This window comes from Cinclus cinclus, chromosome 6 (genome assembly GCF_963662255.1).
Source record: "Cinclus cinclus chromosome 6, bCinCin1.1, whole genome shotgun sequence".
NCBI classification, from domain to species: Eukaryota; Metazoa; Chordata; class Aves; order Passeriformes; family Cinclidae; genus Cinclus; species Cinclus cinclus.
In genome coordinates, this window is record NC_085051.1 from 61,875,552 (window position 1) to 61,899,517 (window position 23,966).

General features: G+C 52.6%; 3 protein-coding genes and 1 non-coding gene across 7 annotated transcripts in view; 1 reads left to right on the forward strand and 3 right to left on the reverse strand.

Moving 5' to 3' along the window:
- Nucleotides 1-3,523, reverse strand: part of FANCM (FA complementation group M) — a 55,718-nt gene extending 52,195 nt beyond the window's left edge. The window contains exons 1-4 of the mRNA XM_062495104.1: nucleotides 2,986-3,523; nucleotides 2,026-2,198; nucleotides 1,103-1,180; nucleotides 444-602 (exon numbers count right to left, since the gene is read on the reverse strand). Coding sequence (XP_062351088.1) covers nucleotides 444-602; nucleotides 1,103-1,180; nucleotides 2,026-2,198; nucleotides 2,986-3,415 — 840 coding nt within the window. The 5' untranslated portion in view covers nucleotides 3,416-3,523. The remainder of the gene's footprint in view (nucleotides 1-443; nucleotides 603-1,102; nucleotides 1,181-2,025; nucleotides 2,199-2,985) is intronic.
- Nucleotides 3,524-3,812: 289 nt separating this feature from the next.
- Nucleotides 3,813-8,006, forward strand: FKBP3 (FKBP prolyl isomerase 3). The gene is made up of 7 exons (XM_062495881.1): nucleotides 3,813-3,925; nucleotides 4,007-4,108; nucleotides 4,185-4,292; nucleotides 4,800-4,935; nucleotides 5,900-5,967; nucleotides 6,881-6,978; nucleotides 7,661-8,006. The coding sequence occupies exons 1-7, from the start codon at nucleotides 3,815-3,817 to the stop codon at nucleotides 7,713-7,715; spliced, it is 678 nt and encodes a 225-aa protein (XP_062351865.1). The 5' UTR covers nucleotides 3,813-3,814; the 3' UTR covers nucleotides 7,716-8,006.
- Nucleotides 8,007-8,140: 134 nt separating this feature from the next.
- PRPF39 (pre-mRNA processing factor 39) lies at nucleotides 8,141-23,280 on the reverse strand. 4 transcript variants are annotated; one of them, XM_062495878.1, is made up of 14 exons: nucleotides 23,243-23,280; nucleotides 19,578-19,929; nucleotides 19,084-19,209; nucleotides 18,330-18,448; nucleotides 17,471-17,638; nucleotides 16,640-16,796; nucleotides 15,840-15,947; nucleotides 13,794-13,958; nucleotides 13,359-13,485; nucleotides 13,002-13,270; nucleotides 12,272-12,456; nucleotides 10,989-11,063; nucleotides 9,949-10,069; nucleotides 8,141-8,839 (listed from the first exon to the last, which is right to left on the reverse strand). In XM_062495878.1, exons 2-14 carry the CDS (start codon nucleotides 19,905-19,907, stop codon nucleotides 8,789-8,791), a joined length of 2,001 nt encoding a protein of 666 aa, XP_062351862.1. In that variant the 5' UTR covers nucleotides 19,908-19,929; nucleotides 23,243-23,280; the 3' UTR covers nucleotides 8,141-8,788. The 4 variants fall into 4 exon arrangements, with proteins under 4 accessions (XP_062351862.1, XP_062351861.1, XP_062351864.1 ...); XM_062495877.1 differs by having other exon boundaries at nucleotides 19,578-20,014; nucleotides 23,243-23,260; XM_062495880.1 differs by lacking the exons at nucleotides 19,084-19,209; nucleotides 19,578-19,929; nucleotides 23,243-23,280 and adding exons at nucleotides 18,576-18,738; nucleotides 18,842-19,029.
- Nucleotides 12,834-12,919, reverse strand: LOC134045878 (small nucleolar RNA SNORD127). Its single transcript, XR_009933335.1, has one exon. It is a non-coding gene; the product is annotated as a small nucleolar RNA SNORD127 (small nucleolar RNA).
- Nucleotides 23,281-23,966: the final 686 nt, after the last annotated feature.

Genomic DNA, 23,966 nt, shown 5'->3' on the forward strand with positions numbered 1-23,966 from the left:
ATTAAAAAACCTCCAGGAGAACTGGTTACACACTCAGATGACTTCAAGGTCTAAAGAATATTCTTAATCAGAGAAAATGTTTCAGTCCACACACAGATTCCTTAAGGCTTTGCCAGCAGCTCAGTACTACTGAGTTCAGCCAAATGCAGAAACCTCAGTTTAGGTCTGGTGTCAATTTTGCAAAGACTCCTGAGAAAGGGTGAGGAAAAGTCAACTGGAAGTTTTCCACCTGAGCTTTTCAAATTACTGCAAGGTAAAAGGTGTCATTGGTGCAAAGTGAAACTGCAACTGCTGGAGTTGAAACCATGTTGCTTGATTTACCCTATAATCAAAGTTAATTATATAGGAAAGTGTTGCCTTTGTAAACACTGCAAGTCTAGACAGAGATGATAAAACATTTACTGTCACTGGCCACTGACCAAAAAGGAAATGCAACCACTCACCCTGATGTAAGTGTTCTGAATTTCTACCAGTTCTTCCCCAAGTGGAACTACAATTTTTTCCACTTGTCTCTCGTGAGAATAAGGCAGAATTTCTGGGGAATCTTCAGCACACATCTCTATCTGAGCAATCAGCAAGTTGGAGATAACTTGTTGCACAGCCTGGTAGACAAGACACAACAACAAAGTAATTATTTCCCATATTTTTTTTCCCAGCAGAGGTTACATAAAATTGTAACAAAAAGGCACCCACTACCTAGATGAAAAATGAAAGGAAGGTCAGGAAATAGAATCCTAGACTGGCTGGGGTTGGGAAGGAACCTTAAACCCCATCCCATCCCACCCCTGCCATGGCAGGGACACCTCCCACTGTCCCAGGTGCTCCAAGCCCAATGTCCAACCTGGCCTTGGGCACTGCCAGGGATCCAGGGGCAGCCACAGCTGCTCTGGCAATTCCACCCTGTGCCAGGGCCTGCCCACTCTCACAAATAAATAATAAATGGTTTATAGCATGAGAAACACCAAACATCATCAAGTAATGGATTATAAAGAGATTCAGTCTTGATGTGCAATTCCTCAGGACCCTGCAGAGGCTTCAGGCAAAAGCACAGAGCTTTCACTCAACCTTGATTATTTAAATCATACAAGGAGCTTTGGCTCACCTTGGTGTCACTGCCTGGGGTGGCACTCAGGGCCAGGACCCGGAATTGCTTTGTGTATTTGCTCAGTTCCCTCACAACCTAAGAACAGGAAAGCTTCGTTAATACCCTTAAAGGAGATTATTTGCCTGTACAAACAACATCAATGAAAATACCCACTAAGTAGGAAAGGCTTAACAAAACACTAAAAATACTGAATCACACAATGGTTTAGGTTGGAAGGGACCTCAAGCCCACCCAGTGCCAGCCCTGCCGTGGCAGGGACACCTCCCACTGTCCCAGGCTGCTCCAGCCCCAATGTCCAACCTGGGGCATCCAGGAAATGTATCAAGAACAACCTGGGAAAATTAGGAAATGATTTCACACATTGATTTAACCAAAGTATTGACAGCCCACTAAACTCGGGTAAACTGCCAAAAATTGAATCAGAAGAAAAATGCTAAGAAATGTAATTCATGGATGATTAATCCTATGCAATGTGAACTCCACAAACATCCAGTACATTTCTTCAGTGTATCAAAGTAACTTCTTAGGTCACCTATTGCTCTCAGGAGACTAACCCATGATAATGCAACTCTTGGCTGATCAACACAAACCCCAAATTTAAAAAGAAATCTTGAACTGACTGTTCTCTGCTAAAGAGCTGTATAAAAACACTGTTTTTTTTTAACATTGTCCAGCCAAAAATGTCTTTAAACCAAAATTACATTTTAATGGAGCCCTTGAAAAAAAGCGCCTTCGAGGTACCACTCATAAACAAGGCAATGACAACACACAGGAGTGCTGGGTCTCTTTCAAACAAAGTTAAGGACCTCAAGGACAATCTCCCCACAGCAATGACAGTGATGCTTCATGGAGATCCTGTCAGCAATTTTGGGGAAGGTTTTTGTAACTGGAAGACAAGGGTGGGGTGGCTCCAGCCCTACCTGGCAGTAGGCATGATTGCCAAGGGCTTTGTGGGCTTCATCAATAACCAGACATTTGATCTCCACAGCGGGACAGGTCCCACGAGAGAGGTCATTGACCATGATCTGAGGTGTGAGGAAAAACACTCTCTTGGTACTCCACAGCTCCCGGCGGCCCAGAGCCTGGGTTCCTCCTGGAAATTACAGAAACAGCATTAGGGAACTGTTCTGCTGAGAACAAGGTATGGCCCATGACCCAAGAGCAACAGGGCTGGCAGACACATAAAATCATGGAATGGTTGGGGTTGGAAAGGGACCTCAAACCCCACCCAGTGCCACCCCTGCCATGGCAGGGACACCTCCCACTGTCCCAGGTGCTCCAACTCCAGTGTTCAACCTGGCCTTGGGCACTGCCAGGGATCCAGGGGCAGCTGGATCTGGCAATTCCACCCTGTGCCATGGCCTGCCCACCCTCAATGAGTACAATGACTAGGAAGAGGTTTTTTTGTATTAAAAATTAAATCCAGAACCATGTAAGCCAAGGCTGGGAAACTGAAGATACCTCATAGCTGCCACTGCCCTGAACATCATTTAAAACACCAGGGGGAAAGGTCTGGGCCTAAAAACAGGTGATGGGGTCAATCATTGAGGCTGCTGGCTCAGTGAGGAATGAACTGCAGCTCAGGGGGCTGCAAAAACTTCATAAAAATAGGAAAGGGACAAGGAAAGCAACGAAGGGAAGGAAGGGGAAAACAGCTATAAAACGGACGAAAAGCGCCATTACTCTGCGGCAGAGCACTCTGCGTGTGCAGGGACGTGCACGCTGTGACCCACAGCGCTTCACCCTTTATACAGGTGACCCGGGGTTTTAACTACCGCGAAACCAGCACTTAGCCCTTCCAACACCTCTCACGTTTTATTGCTTCCCCCCGCGCTGTGTTTTTCCCCGGACTCCCGGCAGCACGCGGCCGGCAGCCGTACCTGTCATCTCGGCCATGTCCCGGCCCGGGATGCCCATGACGCGGCCGCACGCCTCCATCTGCTGAGCCACCAGCGGCTTCGTGGGGGCGAGGAACAGCACCTTCCCCGAGGGGAACCAGCGGTAGAAGTTGTACATGACCACGGCGGCCACGAAAGTCTTGCCCAGCCCGGTGGGCAGGCACACGAGGGTGTTGGCCAGCAGCGCGGCCCCGGCCATGCGCTCCTGGTACGGGCGCACCGGCAGGTTGGTGGGGTAGATCCAGATGGAGCCCGCCGCCTCGCTGAAGCCCTGCACCGGGCCGGGGTCTGCCGCGGCCGCGGCCGCCAGCAGCAGTTCATCATCGCTTTCGCGGCCCGCGTCCCTGAGCTCGGCTCCGCCGCCGGCCGCCCGCCACACCTGAGGCAGAGTTCGCTGCCGGCCGCCCCTCATCCTGCCCCGCGCGCCGCCATCTTAGCCCTGCCTCAAGGCCGCCGCTTGAAATCGCCGCCGAGAGGGACGGGGAGCGGCCTCCCGGCCCGGCCCGGCCCGGCCCGGCCCGGCTCTGCCCTCCTCCCCCGGCCGTGCCCGGGTGCTCCCCTGGCCCCGAGCCCGAGCCCAAGCCCGCTGCCGCTCAGGGCGGGCCCCGGGGCGGCGCCATTTTGTCCCTCCCTCAGGCCCCCTCCCCGCAATCCCCCGGGAGCTCGGCCGAGCGCGAACGGGAGGATTCCAGCGCGGCTCCCGCGCCCGCCCTTCTCCCCCGGCGCTGTCCCGGCCCGCCCCTCTCCAGGCGGGCGGATCCCAGCCCTCCTCTCCGGAGGAGGAGCGGGAGGTGGGTCGGTGGGTGGGAAGATGGCGGCGGCCGCGGGCCCGGCGCAGCCCTGGAGCGCTGAGGAGCTGCGGAGCGAGGCGCTGGCCAAGAAAGAAATCATCAAATTCCTGCAGGAGCACGCGGCGCAGGCGGTAATGGCGCGGCGCAGTCGATAATTTGCACTTGTGCGCGGGGGGATCGGTTGAGTTGTCGTTTTGTTTTTCTCCCCGCAGTTCCTGGCGGAGCACAAGCTGCTGGGGCAGGTGAAGAACGTGGCCAAGACGGCGAACAAGGAGCAGCTGATCGCGGCTTACACTCAGCTCTTCCACACGCAGGTGAGGCCGCGGGGAGGGCGCTGGGGCCGGGCAGGGCTGCGGGCACGGATGCGGCTCCTCACCCTTCCCCTCGCAGCGATTCAAGGGCACGGACGGAGCCGAGAAGGCGGCGGAGAAGGCGAAGCCGGCCAAGGCGGAGGAGGCCAAGGGGAAGGCGGTGAAGGCTGAGGAGGCTCTGGAGGAGGTCGGTGTGATGCCCTCAACTCGCGTTTTTCGACTGGAAAATCAAATTATCCGGGTTATTTGTCCCCGGGTGAGGGTTAGGGGGATTTCAGGGGAAGGTTCTTCCCTCCCCCAGAGGCTGCTGGCACTGCCCAGGCTCTCCCCAGGGAATGGGCACGGCCCCGGGGCTGCCAGAGCTCCAGGAGTGTTTGGGATGGCCAGGGTGGGATTGTTGGGGGGGATCTGGGCAGGGACAGGGGCTGGATCAATGGTCCTTGGGGGTCCCTTCCAGCTCAGGAGATTGTGTGACCCTAAGTCTTCAAAAACCTGGTTACGGCAAGAAATGTGGTGTTTATACCCCACCTTAACCTTAAGCTGCGTTTTCCCCGAATGTTGCAGCCCTGCAGTAACATGAACACATCATTCACTAACAGTGTTTTCTTCGATGCCTTAAACTCACTGGTTGTTCAGTCTTCGATATCTGAGACTATTTAACCCACCAGTTACAGCTCTCTTTTTATAACCTTAGGGGCCACCGAAGTACACAAAATCCATTTTAAAGAAGGGGGATAAAACCAACTTCCCCAAGAAAGGAGACACTGTCCACTGCTGGTACACGGGAAAGCTGCAGGATGGGACAGTCTTCGACACCAATATTCAGTCAAGTAAGGCAGTGGATACACAGATGTGCAGATAAACTGTTGGGGTTGGTTGCAAATGCTCCTAGAGGGAATTACCTGGGCTGCTTCAGCAGATGTGGGCAGGAGTTTGCCCCTGGAAGGAGTGCCTGGGAGCATTGCTGACAAACAGCTTCATTGTGGTGGTGCTGAGCTCCTGGTGCCCTGCAGCTCCCAGATCCTGAGTTTCCATGAGGTGGCTAAGGCAGTATTTTAGGACTGGCTGGTGTCAAGTGACACCATCCTGCCAGCCCTGGCTTCTGGCATTCCAGGCCTGGGGAATGTGGAATGCAGGGACTCAGTCCTGAGGGGAGATGGTGCCTGTGGAACTCTGGCACCAGCAGTGTCCTGAATTTCTCAAACACATCTTGGGGCCCTTCTGTGGTAAATCTTGAAATATGGAGGCCTGGAATGACAAAGGTTTGAATACTCTGGTGTGTGATATTCCCTGCTGGTGTTTTTGAGACAGATCAGAGGGTTTAGGGGTAGGAAATTGTGCAATACTGGAAAGGCTTTCCCAGCAGTGATGTCCCGCACTTGGGAACAGTATTCCAGAGTCACTGGAATGGTGTCTGTAACTCCTCATACTTGTGTGTTCCCTGTTGACTTTTCTTGGTTCCTTAATATGTCCACGACTTGGACAGTGAACTTGAGTAATTCAGGAATGAGTCTTTGGGGTTTGAAAGATGCTTGGGTGCAGCTTGAACATTTAATGATGTTTTTAGTGCACAGTGTTAATATTTCCCCTGAGTGTCTGATATTGGGCTAAAAATAATATTAGAAGGACAGCTAATATTATATGCTATATAGTGGTTATGATATATTACTATTTTATATATAGATATTAAGTTAGGTATTTATATAAAGCATTATTGTAACGGCAGTTTTCTACAGAATTTTGGAGCCTGCTGCTGTGATGTTGAGGCAAATGAACATAAAACTTTTTTTCCAGGTTCAAAGAAGAAAAAAGCAGCCAAGCCCTTGAGTTTCAAAGTTGGTGTAGGAAAAGTGATCCGAGGCGTAAGTGAAACATTGAAGGGTTCCCTCCCAGTCCCTGGGCAGTTTCATTCTGTGATTTATGACCGGGGTGCAGTTTTTGGGTTCTGTTTCTCATGGGGGCAGATTGCAAGGGATGGCACTGGGAGGGTGGAACATTGATCCTCAGAGTCATTCCCAAGTCAGGCAGTGCATGGAACATGGGCTCTGTTCCCTGGGGTCAGCCCAGCCTGGGGCTGCTGTCAGTCTCCCACAGCAGCTCCATCCTCCATCCCTGTTTGGATTCCCTGAGCTTTACCCTGTGCCAGCCCTGAGCACCCTTTCCATGGGGAAATTCCTGCTGTGGCCACCCTGAGCCTGCCCTGGCCCAGCCTGAGGCCGTTCCCTCTGCTCCTGTCCCTGTTCCCTGCAGCAGATCCCAAATCCCAAATCCCCCCCGGCTGTCCCCTCCTGTCAGGGAGTTGTGCAGAGCCACAAGGTCCCTCCTGAGCCTCCTTTGCTCCAGGCAGAGGAGGAAATTCCTGATGTGGGCTGGGACTGGAGCTGGGAAGGGGCTGTGTCCCTGGGCAGGGGCAGCACTGCAGGAGCAGCAGTGGCCCAGGTTTATCCCAGTGTTTATCCCAGGTTTGTGGGTGCCAGAGCCTTCCCTCAGTGGGGACACAGCACCAATCCCTGGGCACTCCCTGGGAAGGGAATGCTGCAGCTGGGAATGCTGATGGGACGTGTGTTCATTCCCGTTGCTCCCCGGTGTCCTCCCAGCAGGGATGTGCTGTGTGGGAGCAGGGAACACCCCTGCAGTGTTCACAGGGCTCGGGGGGATGCCTGGGGCCGGCTGGGCGTTCCTGGCAGCTGCAGGAGAGGCTGGGAAGGACAGGGGCTGTTATCCCTCGAGGCTGCTGCGCTGTGCCGTGGCTGGAGCTGCTCTCTGTCCTTGCAGTGGGACGAGGCCCTGCTGACCATGAGCAAAGGAGAGAAGGCCCAGCTGGAGATCGAGCCCGAGTGGGCCTATGGCAAGAAGGGACAGCCTGATGCCAAGTATCCTTCTGTGAGCTCTGACCCCTGTGGGAACTGGGAGTGCTGGGGGCAAGGAGGTGCTTTACGGACAGGGATACAAGGGAGGGTTCACCCATCGCCCACAGCAGGCTCAGGACATTCCCACTCAGGGAGTTCCTGGGGTGCAGCTGCCCTTTTCTTTTGGAGAAAAAACTCAACGCAGGGGCAACCTGCTGCTGTTTGCCAGCTGCAGTTTTATTCCAGCTGCTTCCAAATGCCTCTGCCTGATGGGGATCCTAACCAGTACAGGGAAACAGGAGCAGGGACAGAGTTACATTTGGCTTTGGGATACAGCTGAAGTAGGAGGTGCAGGAGTCATCCTGCAGTGTTTTATGTTTCTTTTTACCAACCCTTCTGGAGGAGGGGAAGGGATTGTTCTGCAGTGCTGGAATCCAGAGATCTGCAGGGCTGCCTGGACGTTCCTCCTGTGCAGGGACAGCGGGACTGTGGCACCTCCCCTCTGCCCGGGCACTGCCCCACAGCTGCAGCCAAGGCTGGGACAGCTCGGGAGCAGGGTGTGCTGATGCAGGGTGTCCACGGAGCTGGCCCTGCCTCCCGACAGCTCCTGCTGGATCCGTGGTGTCCGTGGGAGCAGCTGGGGACTCCCGGCCCTGAGAGGGGTCACTGCAGGGGCTCTTTCAGCTTCCTTAACGTTTGCCAACAGGATCCCACCGAACGCAAAACTCTTCTTTGAAGTGGAGCTGGTGGATATTGAATGAAGAATTCCCTGTGCTGCTGGGAATCCATTTCTGCCAGAGAGAGCTTCCTGCTGGCATTTGTTGTAACCCCCGGCTCCGGTTACAGCGGTGCCTTTGTGGGGATGAGCGCCGAGTGTTGTCCCCGCCCCGCTGCTGTAGTGACAGCCCCACCACTAAAGCAGAGTTTGTACCTGCCCGTGCCTCCCTTCTTTGTGTCTATGCTCCCCCTGCTCCTCTGCTGGGTGCTGCAGGGGCCCCACACCCAGCCAGGGCTCCTTCCCTGCTGCAGAGCCCAATCCCACAGCATTCCCACTCCATTTGACAGCATCACAGAGATCAGGTGTTCCCGGGTGTCCCTGTACCACAGCCCCTCCAGTGAACACCACCCGAGCTCCACTCAGCCGTTCTGTTCTCCCTCCTGGCTCGAATGAGGCAGTCCAAGAAAGCTCAGAGCACTACCGAATTCCTCGTTTTTATTACAAAAATGGGAATGATCACTTTGATCAAAATGAAAAAAAGTTTTGCTCACACCGTGTACATGAAAAACTCTAAATACAAAACTCATCCCAAACACAGTTTGTGCTTTTAAAAAAGAATGAAGGTGGTTTAATCCCTGCTCCCTCCCACACTGCAGAACCCGTGTGGCAGCTCTGCCAAGGCCCCCAATCCCATCACAGCCCGGGCCTGGAACAGCTGGGCTGGGAGCAGGACAAGCCTTGGCTTCAGCCCTGGGCCAGGCCCAGGCAGCAGAGCAGCTCTGGGGCAAAACCAACCCAAACCCCACAGCTTCACCCACTCAGTCATGGAATCATGAGACCGACGAGGATTCTTCTGATACTCCATAAATTAGTGCAGGGAATTAAAAAAATCATTCATGGTAAATGAGAATTGTACAGAGACCATTTATCAGTTACCAGCACACAAATCTTGCTTCACACATACCCCGTGAGCAGCAGCTCGGTTCACATGCAGAGGACCAAAAGCAGGTGGCACAACAGTTCCTTCACAGCCCAAAATTAGAAAAATATAATTTTTTTTTTTTTTATTCCATCTTTGTTGAAACTGCAGCACAGTGAACTCTACTTCCTCCAGGATCAGGTTGTGTGGTAATACTGTCCGTAATTCCAGGCGTTCTGATAGTTGTACTGGAACCAAACACAGCAGCAGCATCAGCCAGGATGTCCCTGCTGCACCCCAGGGCAGCACAGCCCGGCCCACACAGCTCCCCCAGCCCCACTGTGCCCAGCACAGCACCCCTGGGAATGCAGGACAACGCTGCCATGCCCTCTGGAACAGCCTGGGAAAGGCAGGGAAGGCAGGCAGGGGTGGAGGTACCGTGCTGCCACAGGGCAGATCCTCATCACAAAGTCACAGAATCAAAATAGCCTGAGCTGGAAGGGACCCACAGGGATCATCCACACTCTGTGCCTGTACAGACCCCTAAAACTCCCACCCTGGGGTCCCTGGCAGTGCTGCCCAAACGTTCCTGGAGCTCTGGAATGCCACCGTTCCCTGGGGAGCCGTTCCAGTGCTTATCCCACCCTCTGGGGGAGGGAAGAACCTTCCCTGATCTCCAGCCTGAGCCCCCCTGGCACAGCTTCAAGGCTGCCATGCCTGCAGTGCAGTGTGTGAAACTCGGGGCATTTTTCCTGGCCTAGCTCTGCACAGTCTGTGCTGGATGAGGCTCCTCCCACTGCCTGACTTGGGAAAGAATTCCCGAGCTGGCTGCAGGCAATCCCAAAGCAGAGCTACCCAGGGGTGTTGTACCACTGCTCTCCCAGCTCTGGGGGCTCCTCACAGTCTACACAACACTTCTCATAAAACCACGTCAGAAGTTCCATGGATTTAAACACGTGGACGTGGCAGTAGGGACGTGGGTCAGTGGTGGCCCTGGCAGTGCTGGCAGAACAGCTGGGTTGGATGGGCTCAGAGGGCTTTTCCAATCTCAGCAATTCTATTCCATGCTAAAATGCCCTGGAGGAAGAGCCCCAGGGGACAAGCTGATAGTGTTGTGCTGTGCACTACAGGAATTACTGCCTGGAGACAGTCACTGTGCAGGCACACAGGAGGAGGCCAGTCTGGCAGAACACTCCACCCACCACAGCCCTGCTGCCCTCCCGTGTGTGACAGCACAGCCACCAAACCGCTCCTCGCCCCACACGGCAGCACTCGACACTCGTGGAGCAGCCCAGGAGGAGCTGAGTGCTGCTCCCCAGCACCTGGAAGCTGCAGATTTCCCCCTGGCACTCCCTACCTGGTACCAGGCGTTGTAGTTGTAGGCGGCCTGGTTGACCTGCATGTCCCCATCCATGAGCTGCGCCGACGCCAGCCCCGCCTCCTCCGTCAGCAGCTTCTTCTCATCGGGCTCCTCCGAGCTGCAAGGGAACACAGCCTTGTGCAGGAACATGGGGAATGCTGGGAGCATGGGGACACAGCCTTGTGCAGGAACATGGGGAATGCTGGGAGCATGGGGACACAGCCTTGTGCAGGAACATGGGGAATGCTGGGAGCATGGGGACACAGCCTTGTGCAGGAACATGGGGAATGCTGGGAGCATGGGGACACAGCCTTGTGCAGGAACATGGGGAATGCTGGGAGCATGGGGACACAGCCTTGTGCAGGAACATGGGGACACAGCCTTGTGCAGGAACATGGGGAATGCTGGGAGCATGGGGACACAGCCTTGTGCAGGAACATGGGGAATGCTGGGAGCATGGGGACACAGCCTTGTGCAGGAACATGGGGGTGCTGGACATGTCCTAGTGTGGGGAATGCTGCATCACCTTCAGCTGCGTTCAGCTGGGTGCCCTGGCCCAGCAGGGTGAGGGAACTGTGCTTAGGGAAGGAGAGTTTGTGTTGTCCTTCAGAACAGGCTGGGTGTAAGTTGCTGCCCAAACTGAGACAGTAAAGGCACGTTCCTGCTTACAGACTGAGTTATTTTACCAGCACTGTTTGGCACAACTCAACAACTGCAAAAGTTATTTTCCAAAAATGTTCCCATGCCTGGAAGTGTCCAAGGCCAGGACGGATGGAGCTCTGAGCAGCCTATGGAAGGCATCCCTGTCCATGGCAAGTTTTAGGACTTCAAGGTCCCTTCCAAGGCAAACAATTGTGTGAACATTTAAGGCAGCACAGCTCTATTTAGCACAGGCTTTAAAGGACTAAAATGAAGTGATTCTATTCCCACATCAGCCGGTTCCAAGCTGACAAATAGCTCCATTGAGAGCCTAAAGAACCCCCCAGAGTGAGGCTGCTCCCTGCCCTGCCCCAGAGCTGTCCCAGCTCAGTCCATACCCGTTCTCTGCTCGCCGCTTCAGCGTCTCCTGCTCCTTCAGCAGTGCCTGGTGCTCGTCGTAGGCATCCAGGAGCCTGGGGAGAGACAGCACAGCCAGTCAAGCCCTGCCAGTGCTTGGGACACCTGAGCAAGGCCTGCTGCAAACTGGGACAATACAGCAAATTGCAGTGTAATGGATTTTAATGAGTGACCCAGCACAAACGGGGGAAAGCCAACTCTGTTCTATTCACAACAGCTCCAGTTCCCAACCTGCTGAACCTCCCTCACAACTTGATGCAGTTTTTATCAAGCTCCTTTATAAAGAAGATTTCTAGAAGTGATTTGTGATTCAGCTGCTCCTTCAGAGCCTGCTGGTGATGCCACCCACAGCAGCACAGAGATGTGGGAATTTGTATTTAAACACTGGAAACTATTCCAATCCCAAAGCAGCACCTACAGCCTTTGCCCATCCAGCAGGGAAGAACAAGTATGGTTAAAATGCAGCACAGGAGAGTCGTGGATAGAATTCCTACAAATATTGAAATACCCCCTCATCTGCAGCATCTCACAAAACCTGCAGCTTCTGACAGTGTGCTCTGGGTGAAAAGAGTTCCTTGTATTCATTCTGAGCTCTGGGATTATTTGGGAATTGCAGAATTCCTTGTGCTTGATCTGCCTCAGATCCCAAACTTGCACTGACTGGCTGCCATGCAGAGGCAGCAGAATTTAAGGACAGCTATTGTTAAAAACATACAAAGCAGAAAAACTGACTTGTCATTAATCCTTCCAGGTTATTTAGCTGCAAAAGGTAAATAAAAACCAGACAATTAAGAGGAAAAACATTTTGTAGCACTGAATTTAAAACTCGCATTTCTGGTGTATCCTCCCACATAAGTGCACAGTAAAATGCTGAACACTGAAAAATCCAAACAGTGCAGTTTTGGAAACAAGCAGCAGCTCCCAGGGAACAGTCTCAAAGGACACCTGTGCCACATTCCCTTGGGGAGCACCTGCCTTCACAGGGCTTAGCCAGGGGAAACCACAAGAAAACCTGGCAGGCAGCAAAGCTCTGCTCAGTCAGGTGCTGGGCACTTCAGAGAAAAAGGAGCAATTATGTGAAAAGAGATTCCTGTTTACACATCTATTCCTGTTTAACAGCAGCACGTTGGTTTAGAAAAGCAGCTGCTACTTACAAAGAGCTGATGGTACAAAGGAAACAATTCTACAGAAGCCACTGACCCCACCCTTTTCCCAGCACTCTCCCAGCATCCCCAGTTTGGCCACTGCACATAGGACATCTTACTTGTTCACATCAGACCCAAAATCTTCCAGGAATTCCACTTTTCTCTGTGAGAACGTGATCCTCATTTTGATGGACAAAGCCCCATGGACGGCCTTGTCAAAGCAGCTCAGGATGTTCTCCTCGTTCTGCTTGAGGTCACCACTGTACTCCATCTCCAGCAGGTTCAGGTACAGTTTGGTGTTTTCCTGTGCAAAGCAGGCATTAGGAGATGCACACCTGACCCTCACAGCAGTTATTTAACTCTGACTGCTACACACCACAATTCACCCCATAAACACACACAATGACAGGCAAGAAAGGAATTTCCCTTCCCCCGGGCTGGTTTGTTGCACAAACAGACCAGAAGTGACCAACACCACAAACCCAGGTGCTGCACTTTGCTGGCAGCATCTGAGTGCCAAATATTCCTGTGCTGACACCAAACCACCAAGTACTGCCCACACCAGTAACACTGAACACACTGCAAACATTTAGGATTCTAAAAATTAAAACAAAGGTGCAAAGCACATGGTGCTTCTGATGGGAAAAGGGTGCAAACTTCCAGATTCCCAAGCTGGGACCTTGGCAACGTCAGTTTAGAGGGACTGTTGTCTCCATGCAGTAATGGGACAGCACATCCAGTTACAACTCCTGTCATCACTGTTGCCATGTTTTACAAAAATGCTTCAGAAAGAGAAAGACACCGGGGCGGTCTGAGTTTTGAGTAAGACAGCCAAGAGGAAACACATACTTTGTCCAGTTCTATGGCTTCTGACAGCACTTTTCTTGCCTTTGGCAGGTTTTTCTGCACTTTGAAGAGGTGCCGGGCGAGTTTGATGGCATAGAAGGAGGCTTCGCTGACGGACTTGGCATTCCTGACAGCATCTTCCAGCAGCTGCTCTGCCTCCTCCATGTTGCCGTGCCGGCGCTCCAGGCTCACCCTGCGCAGGCGGATCATGGCCAGCCCCAGGATGCACTCCTCAAACGTCTTCAGGATCCTTCTGGCTTCATCAATGTTGCCTGCAACAGCAGGGAGACGCTTTAGGACAGGGCAGGTCCCAGAGGTCCCCCAGCAGAGCCCTCCCCCGAGAGGCAGGGCTGCCCTTACCCTGCTGCTCCTCGAAGGCAGCCCACAGCATGTGCACCATGGGCTTCTTGGGCAGGTGGATGGTGCAGGCCCTGCTGTACACGTGCCTCACGCCCTCGATGCTGTGGTTCTCCATGTATTTGGCATACTAGGGTTGGAAACAGAGCAGAGACCAGCCAGGTTAAAGCTTGTATTTGTCTCCAAGAACATGCCAGAACGATAAAATTCTTTTGTTTAAACCCATTCAGCACCTTTATGGAACCACTAGACTAGTTTCTGTAAGGAAGGACGTAGAGAGGCAACGCAGTTGGCAAATGCAGCAGTCAAATCTGGTTGCAAGCAGACCATCTCCTAATGCAACAGATATAGTTATAGATGAACAACGTTCCACAGGGTACAAGGGTTAGTCACCAGGTCAAGGTGTGCACCAGCAGAGCCGTGAGCTGCCTCCCTTACCTTGATCCAGAAGTCCTCATAGAGGGCACATGAAATGACACATCTCTCAAAGAGGACCACGACTCGCTCGTGAGTGCCATTCTCTATCTCAAACTCTAAGTACTCTTTCCAGTTTTTCAGCTGAATTTTCTCCAGAGGTTTTACGTGAAAGTAAGGCCTCTTGATCTGCAAGAGTCACAGGATGCAACCGGTGATTACAAACACACCACCAAGGGGGGGTCAAACAATCAACAGCCACACAACCACTACTCAATTCCTGTCATTTCAGTGATCAGGGCTCCAGGGACAGCTCCTCATCCACTCAATCCAAGGTTATCCAGGTATGGATCAAGGCATTTACTGCAGTGACATCCCAGACTAGAAACCTCCTTTTCTAGAGAGCTTTTGGAGTGCAAGTGCTTAGAGATGCTGAGGAAGGACCCGAGGCAGCCCAGCATCAGTGACACTATGGACACGATGGACATTGCCCACTTCCAGCCACACAAGTGAAATGCTCACTGTGGGACACCCAGCCCACAAATTCAACTCAGGATTTGGCTGAGAATCATCACAAGGGAAGACAGAGCACTGAACTGGACTTCATATCAAATATTTACATCAATCTGGTTACAGCAAGACCACGAATGTAGCACCATCATGTTGTTAACGATGGCTACAAGAGGGGTGGGACAGAGCTCAGCACAGAAAATTAAACATTGCTCTGTTTAAACCGAAATTGCTTTTTCTGGCATCCTCCCAGAAATCCTTTGCTTTTGCTCACCACCTTTATTGCACTTGATTATGCCTCTCCTGTGCTGCAATTCCCTCTCAGATACAAACCCATACAAATGGATGAAGAACTTACAGTAATTATGGAGAATCCAATTCTTCAAAGCCACCTGAAATTTAAAGCCCTCTTTCATGCTCCTCACTGATCTCTGGTGTGGAACCCAACATTTTGAGGCCATTTTGCCCAGCTCACAGTCCCATTCCTGCTGAGAACAGCTCTAAGCAATCCCCAGCCCCTGGGTGGGATCTGTGCCCATCTCCTCCCTGCTGTCCTTTCCAGACACGCTGAACTCTGCATGTCCAGCTCCTCCCTGGTCTGTCTGCTCCAAAGCAGACACTGAACAAGAGCACACTGTGGCCAGCACCAAGGGGACACTCCCACATCTTTCCTGCCCAATGCCCACAGTCCCAGCGTTCTCCCAAGTCCCACAGATTGGCAGCTTAAGGCTGCCCAAGGCAGGAATGAGGGACACTCTGCCTGCTCTGCTCCCCCCTGCCATGGGTCACTGGCACAGAGCTCACTGACGGTGGCTCCCCGCTCTGCCTGTGAGCTCCTGGGCTGCCCAGGCACCTGGCCCAGTCCCACACAGAGCACTAAATCACTCACCACTTCAGACATCACCCAACCCACCAAAGAGTCTCTGAAAATCTGTCCCAGCTGGCTAACACAATGGAATCTTTAGAATAAGAAGTAAATTTAAAATAAGGACCATGTTTGCCAGGAAGAAAAATACAAAGACCGAGAATGAAAACCTCCCATTGTTTTTTTCAAACAGAATCCAACTTAACTCTACATCAAAAGCTGTGTATTTGCAGTGATCAAATTATCAGTTTAATTAATTACTTTCAGTACGTTACACATAGGAGGTCCAAAACAAAAGTTACCTGATTAAGTGTGTCATGTTAAAATACAAAAGCACAGAATTCCATTCTCCTCTGAGCACAGGCTTACCTTTCCAAGGGAATCCCCTCCATCCCCTCATGCCTTTGCACCACCCCAGGTCATGAGCAGCACTAACTCTCAGGACTCACTGGCTTAGCAAGCATTACAGCACCTTGCCTCTCTCCAAACATTGCTCTGAGATCTCTACATCAGATCAGCAGGTGCCTCTTCACAAGAAAAACCAAAAAGAAGTGAAGCTATTCCAACTCTGAGTCTCTGTTCAAACCCTTCCCCAACAGTTTCAGCTGAGGCTGTTTCACAGAATTCCCTGCTCCCAGTCCTGTTCCCAAAGCACCTGCTCGTGCTGCCTCCCACAAACCCCAAACCCCACTTACCGCTTCCTCAAACGTCCACCTCTTACTGACTTCATGCTCGTTGTGGTTAAATATCTCCTGATGGATCTCAATGATTCTGTGCCTCATGTTCTCTATCTCAGTGATTAGCTAGAACAACAGAAGGTTAGAAAATGTAACACGGGCAGACATGGTGTGTTTGTAGCTGCTTCCTGTGCCAGTGAGGGGTGTGCATTCTCCCTGAGCAGTCAGAGCAGGGCTGGGATGCTGCCTGATGGAGCCTTGGCCCTCAGGCACACACAGCTGAACCGGTTTTTATCCTGTGCTAAAGCTGACTGGAGATTAAGGATGGATTTGGCTCCAAGTCAGCCCCAGATTCAGTTTGTCTGTTTTCACCATCAGCAATTCCTTTGGACAGCTCCAGGCTTTGCTAGACCTGTAACAGCCTGAACCTGCCCAGGCCACTGCTGATGAGGAGCTTTCTTAAACCACAGATCCCAGTCTGCTGACCTGCAATAATTACCTAAGTTTGTTCCCAAGGTTTTGCACATCGCTCTTCCATTTTCTAACTTGTTTCTTTGACCCCTCTGCCAGCACTGGAAAGGGCTGTCCTGTTACCACCTGAACCACAGGGCACTGATGTGCAGGAGCTCTCTGGGTACTGCTCGAGTGGCTGCAGTGGAATCCCTGCCCCAGAGAAGGACAGGGTGCAGTGCCCACACATGCAGGTACCTTGGCAGGGTCAGTGATGTCCCCAGAGCTCTCTGGGCACCGCTCGAGTGGCGGCAGTGGAATCCCTGCCCCACAGAAGGACAGGGTGGCCTTTGTGCCCGTGCAGGTACCTTGGCAGGGTCAGTGATGTCCTCGGTGCCACAGGGCAGCTCCTCCCTGTCCTCCCCGCTGTGGCCGCTGGCGGCCGCCAGCTCCCGGCGCAGCTGCACAAACTGCTCCGTGGTCAGGAAGTCTCGGGGCAGGTTGTTCTGGATGTGCTCTTTAAACCTACAACAGCCACAAAGAGGCACTGCAAAGGGGCTGTTTCGTGCTGTGCTGCTGGCCAAGAGGGCACAAGTGTAAATCCCAGGGGGTTCTGCCTTGCTTCCTTGCTCCCGAGTGCTGCCAGCTCACACCCAAAGCTGCCAGCACCCGCTGCCCTCACAAGTGCCACGTGCCAAAGGGCAGCATGACAGACTGACAGAACCCTTGCCATGGACAAGAGATGGCAAAGGACAAAATCAGGAATAAAGGAAATACTTTATTTCCCACACCAAGAGATCAGTGGAAGTTATGGGGAAGACTGTGTGCAACTTAACTGAAGTTGCTGCTCAAGTCTGCCCACCACTGCAGAATTCCACTATCTAAAACGTAACCAGGACTCCTCTTTAGTCAGTTAAAACTGGTGCTTCACCACACATGGGCATTGTATTAAAGTCCAAATCTGCTCATTCTGATTTCTCAGACATCCTCTCTTCTTCCCCACACTTCCAAGGCCTGTCCTTATTCCACAACAATACCTCTGAATTTACCTAAACCCAAGTTCCTCAAACGTGCATCAGTACTTTGAAACAATCAGTCCAACTGCCTGAGCACATAAGTAACTACATAAACCTGCTCCAAGTTCTTGTGCTGAGTATTTCCTCCTCTCCCATGGCATTAACTCCCTGTTTTCCCTTTACCTCTGGAAGTGATGGCTGTAGAGCTGTGTTGGGATTCCCAGGATGCGGTCATAGATGGATGTCACTTCCCTTAGGTTTCCCTGGTCATTTTCCCAGTTTATATACATTTCCCAGAGTCTGTCAGAACGGAAATCTGTCCCAGCAGCCAGCACTGCATGTTCATAGGCCCTGGAACAGGAAATTGTTTTACACTGTTTTCTGGATGCCAGGACAGAACAAGGAAGGAAAGTCCTGGCTCCTATTAAAGGTTATGAGCACCCTCATTTATTCAAAGCTAGACTTGTATTAATTATTTCCATTCTTCAAAGTGTTTTCCAGCTATCTGCAGCAAGGTGTCTAAATATTGTGAAAACTCTCACTCATTTTTTTCCTCCAGCACTTACATAATAGAACAAATAAAGGCAACAGCAAAAGCCACTGGCAAGAAGATACTAGGAAAATACACATCCTTTAGCACTTTTGTCTTGTACAGACTCCAAAGCCACCAGTGCAGCAGTGTAACACCCAAAAGCTGTGCAGCAATTCTGCAGCTTGATTCAGATTCAGTTCCAGTTTAATTAAGCCAGGTCCACTGCCAGCCACAGTGAGCAGACACATCCTAGCCATACCCTGGAAACCCCAAGGAATTACATTCCAAGATTGAAAACGCTGTACTAAGTATTTCTTAACAAGTCTGAAGCTCTCAAGCCACAACTTTGGCTGTGCTGTCTCCCCCTTCTTACAGAATTTGGCTCCATCATTTCTTAACTTAAAAATCCTTGAAGCGACATCAGGTTGTTATGACTTTGCCCCTTGTCCTAAAAACCACAATAACCTGATCCCAGTGGTGTGTATGGATATCAGGCTGCTCCCAACTCACCCCCGGATGGTACTGTTCGTTTCAGGATCAGCAGGGTCCAAGGTCTCCTTTAGGAAGTTTATATAATGTATCCAAAGATCAACACTAAGAGGAATTGCCTGAAGCCCTCGGCGATAGACCTATGAAGAGAACATGAACTGTACTTCAAATCCTTAATGGGGTCCTAAGAGAGAGGCAACACTGTGTTATCCGGTGAACCTTAGAAATACTAATTACTGGAATTTTGTTTAAATAATCTACCATTACCATTCGGGTGGAGGTTGGATAGAACATGGCAATGTTCTGATCTCCACGTGCAGAGTCTTGATCTTCAAAGCGCAGCGGTCCCTGCATTCTGACCAGGTTGTGTGGGCAGGCTTTGGGGTACAGACCATAGGGCACAGACCCATTAGAGCATCATTGACAGCGTCTGACCAAAAATGCAATAAGATGGAGCAATTGTGACCAGCAAACCAACTATATTGTTTTGAAAATGAGTAATAAATGGAAGTGACAGAAAAGCCCTGCCCTACTTGTTAAGCTGCAGTGTAATACAGAGGCTTGCACTGCAAAGCTTGACAAACTGTAGAGGTTTAACGCACCTGCCAACAAAGAGAGAGAACATTAGCTCCAAATGCCACAGCTGTGACACGTGCAAACACGTCCCTCGAGCCCTGGCCGTGCAGGGCAGGCACTGGCAGCCCAATGACTCGCAGTGGGACAGTCATTGATGGCTTTGGGACTGGTGGCAGTGCTGGCCCCGGGCCCTACGTACCTCGTCTGACTGCTTGACGTTGTCGTGGCGCTTCTCCAGGTCTGCGTACTTCTTCCAGTACCCATAGCAGTAGGGGTAGTGTGAGAAAAACCTGTCAAAGGCTTTCCTGGCTGCTGGCAAGTGGTTCTGTGGGAAACACAGAGCCAGCACAGTCAGTGCTTTCCCCAGGAACAACTTCAGGTTATTTTAAATACAATTATTAACGCCGTGTTAGAAATGCCTGGTGTTATTTTGACATTGACAGCCCAGGCTACTGGAAGGTGTCCCTGCACATGGCAGGGGGATGGAATGGATGAGCTTTTTAAGGTCACTTCCAACCCAAACCATCCTGGCATTTTAGGATTAAATGAAAACAGTGGCAAGGACAACTGCCTTAAATCAGCATCTGTGACAGCCTGATGTCCAGTCTACATTTGCCACTGGAATTCCATCACTTCAGTTTTCTCTGTTTTATTTATTTTGGAGAGGCTGAGGAGAAAGGGGCAGGTACTGACCTCCTGCTCTACGTACTGCAGTAGATAAACCCATCCCGTGAAATCCTGCGGATTGTCCTCTACCACTTTCCAAAACTTGTCAAAATCCGGAGGGAAGTCAGCCTCGATATCTGTGGTCTGCAAGCTCTCAATGTTTGGAATTTCGCTCTCCTGCGTGCTGTCCTCGTGGAGGTCGGGGGAGCTGTCCGGGGACTGCTCCATCTCGGTGACACTCATGATCTCAGTGCTGAAGTCCATGTGCTGCTCCTCGGCCGTGCTCTCGGCGCTGGGCTCCGCGCTCTCACTGCCCACAGTGGGCTGCTCCTCCTCCGCGCTCTCTGCGTTCTCCATGGCGCCGCTGTGCGACTGGATCCTGTGGGAACAGAGCCAGCGGTGCTCCTGGGGCACAGCCCGCCTCCGAATCACCAGCTCGGAGCTCCCGGGTGCTCCAGGCATCCCTGTGTTTCACCACAACGCTGGTTACATCTGCCTCACCGACAGACTTGTTCAACGACCCAAAATATTAACAGCGGCCACAGATTGTCACATCTGCACATACAAATCACTGTGGGTTTCTAAAAAACTAGCACAGGGAGCTACCGAGGTATAAAAGTACATCGCTACAGTTTTCCTGTAGGAGTCCAGCAGAAGATTATTCTAAATGAAGAATTATGTTCAAATTCCATAGAAACGTTCAGGCTGGAAAAGCTGCCTGAGACCATCAGGTCCAAGTTACTCCAGCAGTGCCAAGGCCACCACGGACCCGTGTCCATGAATTCATTCAATTTTCCTACTTAGTACAAGTCAGTAAATTCTCTGTGAAATAAACAGGTGTTAAAAGGTGCCCTCAACACCAGCTAAAGCAAAGACAAGAATTACTGCCAGCACCAACTCAGACCCCGTTAGTGATGTCCAAATACACCCAGCAGCACCAGAGGGCCACAGAAATGCCCTGGCTGCCCCTGACCTGCAGCCCCTCAGTCCCACCCACGGCCAGTGCCAGGCGCTTCCTCCCGGCCCCTGGGACAGACTCCTGCTTCCTCCCACTCTTCCTTTGATGTCCCTGCCAAGAGCCACAGCCTGGCCCTGCCCTTCTGTGCCAGTGCCAGGCCAGCCTGACCTGGCTGCGTGCCACCCAGCCTCGGCTGATCCCAGCCTTCCCTCCCGGAGCTGGGCACTGAGCTGAACCTTCCCCATGTCCCTGACAGCTCAGGGATCCCAGGGGACACCACCCTGCAGGACACAACAGCTCCCAGCTGTGAGTCCAGCTGGGGTGAAGGACAGTGTTGGACTGGCATCCTCACACGCTGCACTGCCACTCCTGGTTCCTCCCGTTCTCCTCGGAGCAGGTGGCAAATGCATTTGGGATTTAAAAAAACAAAGTGCAAGTCCCCACCCCAAAATTGTCCAGAATTCTTTCACACTGAAAGCCTGATGAGACAACACCCAGACCACTGCTTGCACTCCAACAAGGACATGGATAGGACACCACCACATACTGGGGTGAAGTTCTTGCCAGAAAGGAAAAATCTCTCTGCCTTATCTTCAGCAGCTTCAACTCCTGAGATAACAGGTCATGTTTTCCCAGAAGCTCACCAAGCCAAGAAACTTTGGTACAATGTTCAAGAGTCCATGTGGTCTACCCTGCAAGTCTTCTAATAACTGCCTTTTGAAGTATTTCTGTTCTCCATCACTAGGCAGCCACGGGCTTGGAGCAACCGGGGTAGTGAAAGGTGTCTGTGCTCAGGGCAGGGGGTGGAACTGGATGGGCTTTGAAGTGTCTCCCAACCCAAACCATTCTGCGGCTCCCCCCCCCCCCCATGATTTTGAGAAAAAACATCATTTGTAACATTAGTTACGTATTAAGATACAAAAAGTGTCACTGTGCCTTTGCCAGTGCAACAGGCAGATCTGAATCACTCCAAGGCTGCTGCACTTCAGAGGGCACCTCGTGCAGGTCCTAAAATCGAGGGGTAAAGGAGGGACTGACACAAACTGCAGTGCCAGCACAAGAAAAAATAGTTTAAAGGCTATTTACAGCTCTAAAATTTGACATAACGGTGACAGAGGTAACTAGTGATGGGATGAAAGGAAATGGCTTCAAGTTACACCAGGGAGGTGAATGTTTTGGATATTAGGGAAATTTCTTCCTGGAAAGGATTGTCCAGCCCTGGCACAGCTGCCCAGGGCAGGGGTGGAGTCCCGTCCCTGGAGGGATTTAAATCCCTGTGGATGAGGCACTTGGGGACATGGGCAGTGGAGAATGGCTGGACTTAAGGATCAGCCTTAAGGATTCCACGGATTCTATCATCCCCAGAAATGCAGGAATTCGTGACCTAAATTTATCCTGATGTTTAACAGATGTTCCCTCCCTCTAGCTGATTCAGAAGACATATTCCATTTTAGAAAACCAAATCCAGCCATTTTCAGATTAGGAGGGAAAAAAGAATGAGGGAGAAGCCGCATGGATTGGCACACGAGGTCTGAGCTGCACACGAGGCTTCAAACTGAAACCAACTCTGTCTGACAGCTCTTCCAGCAAAACGCCCTCCAGTCTGGTCCCTGGCATATCCCAAAATCTGACAGGAATCCATGGTTTAATCCAGCCAGTGCAACAGGTTTAAACCAGCCAAGCCCAGGCCACCAAAGTCCAGGGGTGGGCATGGGCTGGGGCATACCAGGGAAACTTAATTCCGGGGTTTTCACCTTAATTCTGGGGCTTTTCACTTTAATTCCAAAGGGTTTGACATCACACAGGCTAAATAAATGAATCGGAGTTATCAGTCAGCTACACACACACACACACACACACACACACAGGTATTAAATCATTGATGCCAACATATATTATTCAGCCTGCTATCACCAAAAGACTGCTGTAAACAAAACTGCCGCTCATAAACGTGAATGAACGAATGGAAAACAAACAGGGAAACTGCAGAGGGGCAGGAATGCAGAGCCTTATCTGAGCTCTGCCCAGAACGCTCCATTCACAGCCCTGATAAGGAAGGCACTGCTGGAACCACCCGGGGCAAGACCGGCCCTGCCCGGGCCCAGCGCTGCTGTGCCGGGATTAGGTTTGAATCACGGAATCATCCACTGGAAAAGCCCTTCAAGGCCATCGAGTCCCAGCTGTGCCCGATCCCCAGCTCGCTGCCAGCCCAGAGCTCCGAGTGCCACGTCCAGGCCCTCCCTGGACACCTCCAGGGACGGGCGCCCCAAATCTCCCTGGGCAGCCCCTGACCGCCCTTTCCACGGAGAAATTCGTGCCGGTTTCCACGCTGAGCCTGCCCTGAGGCCGTTCCCTGTCCATCGGGGCCTCTCCGGGGCCCAGTCCGAGCAACAACGTCACAAACCGCGAGGCGCGGAGCGGCTCCGCGCGGGCCCGTTACTCACCCCGCGGCCGTTCAACGCAGAGAACGGGGACACAAGGATACAACAGCGATACCGGGATACACCCCCACGGCACAGCTCACCTCTCGGGCAGACCCGAGAGACGACGGGGCCGACACGGCGCTCGGAGCGCTCCGCGCGCGGCCCGGCCCGGCCCGGTCCCCGCTCGTCTCGGCCTCCCGCTCGTCTCGGCCTCCCGCTCAGGCTGTCCCTCAACCCGGCCGCTCCCGGAGCGCCCCGCTCTCCCCCCCCTGGGCCCCGCGCCGCCGCAACACCCCGGACCCCGCCGGTACCTGCTGGGGCCGCCACAGCCGCCGCCGCCTCGCCCGGGCCTCACGCACCACGCACCGCGCACGCGCACAGCGCCCCGCGCGCGCACCGCCCGCCTCCCGCGCGTGCGCAGCGGCCGCCCCCGGAGCCCGCCCCTTCCCGCCAAATGGCGCCGGGCCCTGAGGGCCGGGGGGGGCAGAGGGAGCGCGGCAGGGGAACGAATCACACACAGCCCGGGAATAAAGGAAATGCAGCCCGGGATGGGAACAAAATACATACAGCCCGGCACGGGAACAAAGGGAATACAGCCCTGTGTGGAAATATCCCAGAATTGTTTGGGTTGGAAGATACTTCTAAGATGGCCCAGTCCCCACTGTCCACCCAGCACTGCCCTTAAACACTAAACCGAGCCACCCGCACCAGCTCCAGGAATTCCTGGGACACCTCCAGGGATGGGCCCTCCAAACCTCCCTGGGAAATTCCAATCCCTGAGCACCCTTTCCATGGGGAAATTCCTGCTCTGGCCACCCTGAGCCTGCCCTGGCCCAGCCTGAGGCCGTTCCCTCTGCTCCTGTCCCTGTTCCCTGCAGCAGATCCCAAATCCCAAATCCCCCCGGCTGTCCCCTCCTGTCAGGGAGTTGTGCAGAGCCACAAGGTCCCCCCTGAGCCTCCTTTTCTCCAGGCTCAGCCCCTTCCCAGCTCCCTCAGGAATTCTCCAGCCCCCTCAGGAATTCTCCAGCCCCTTCC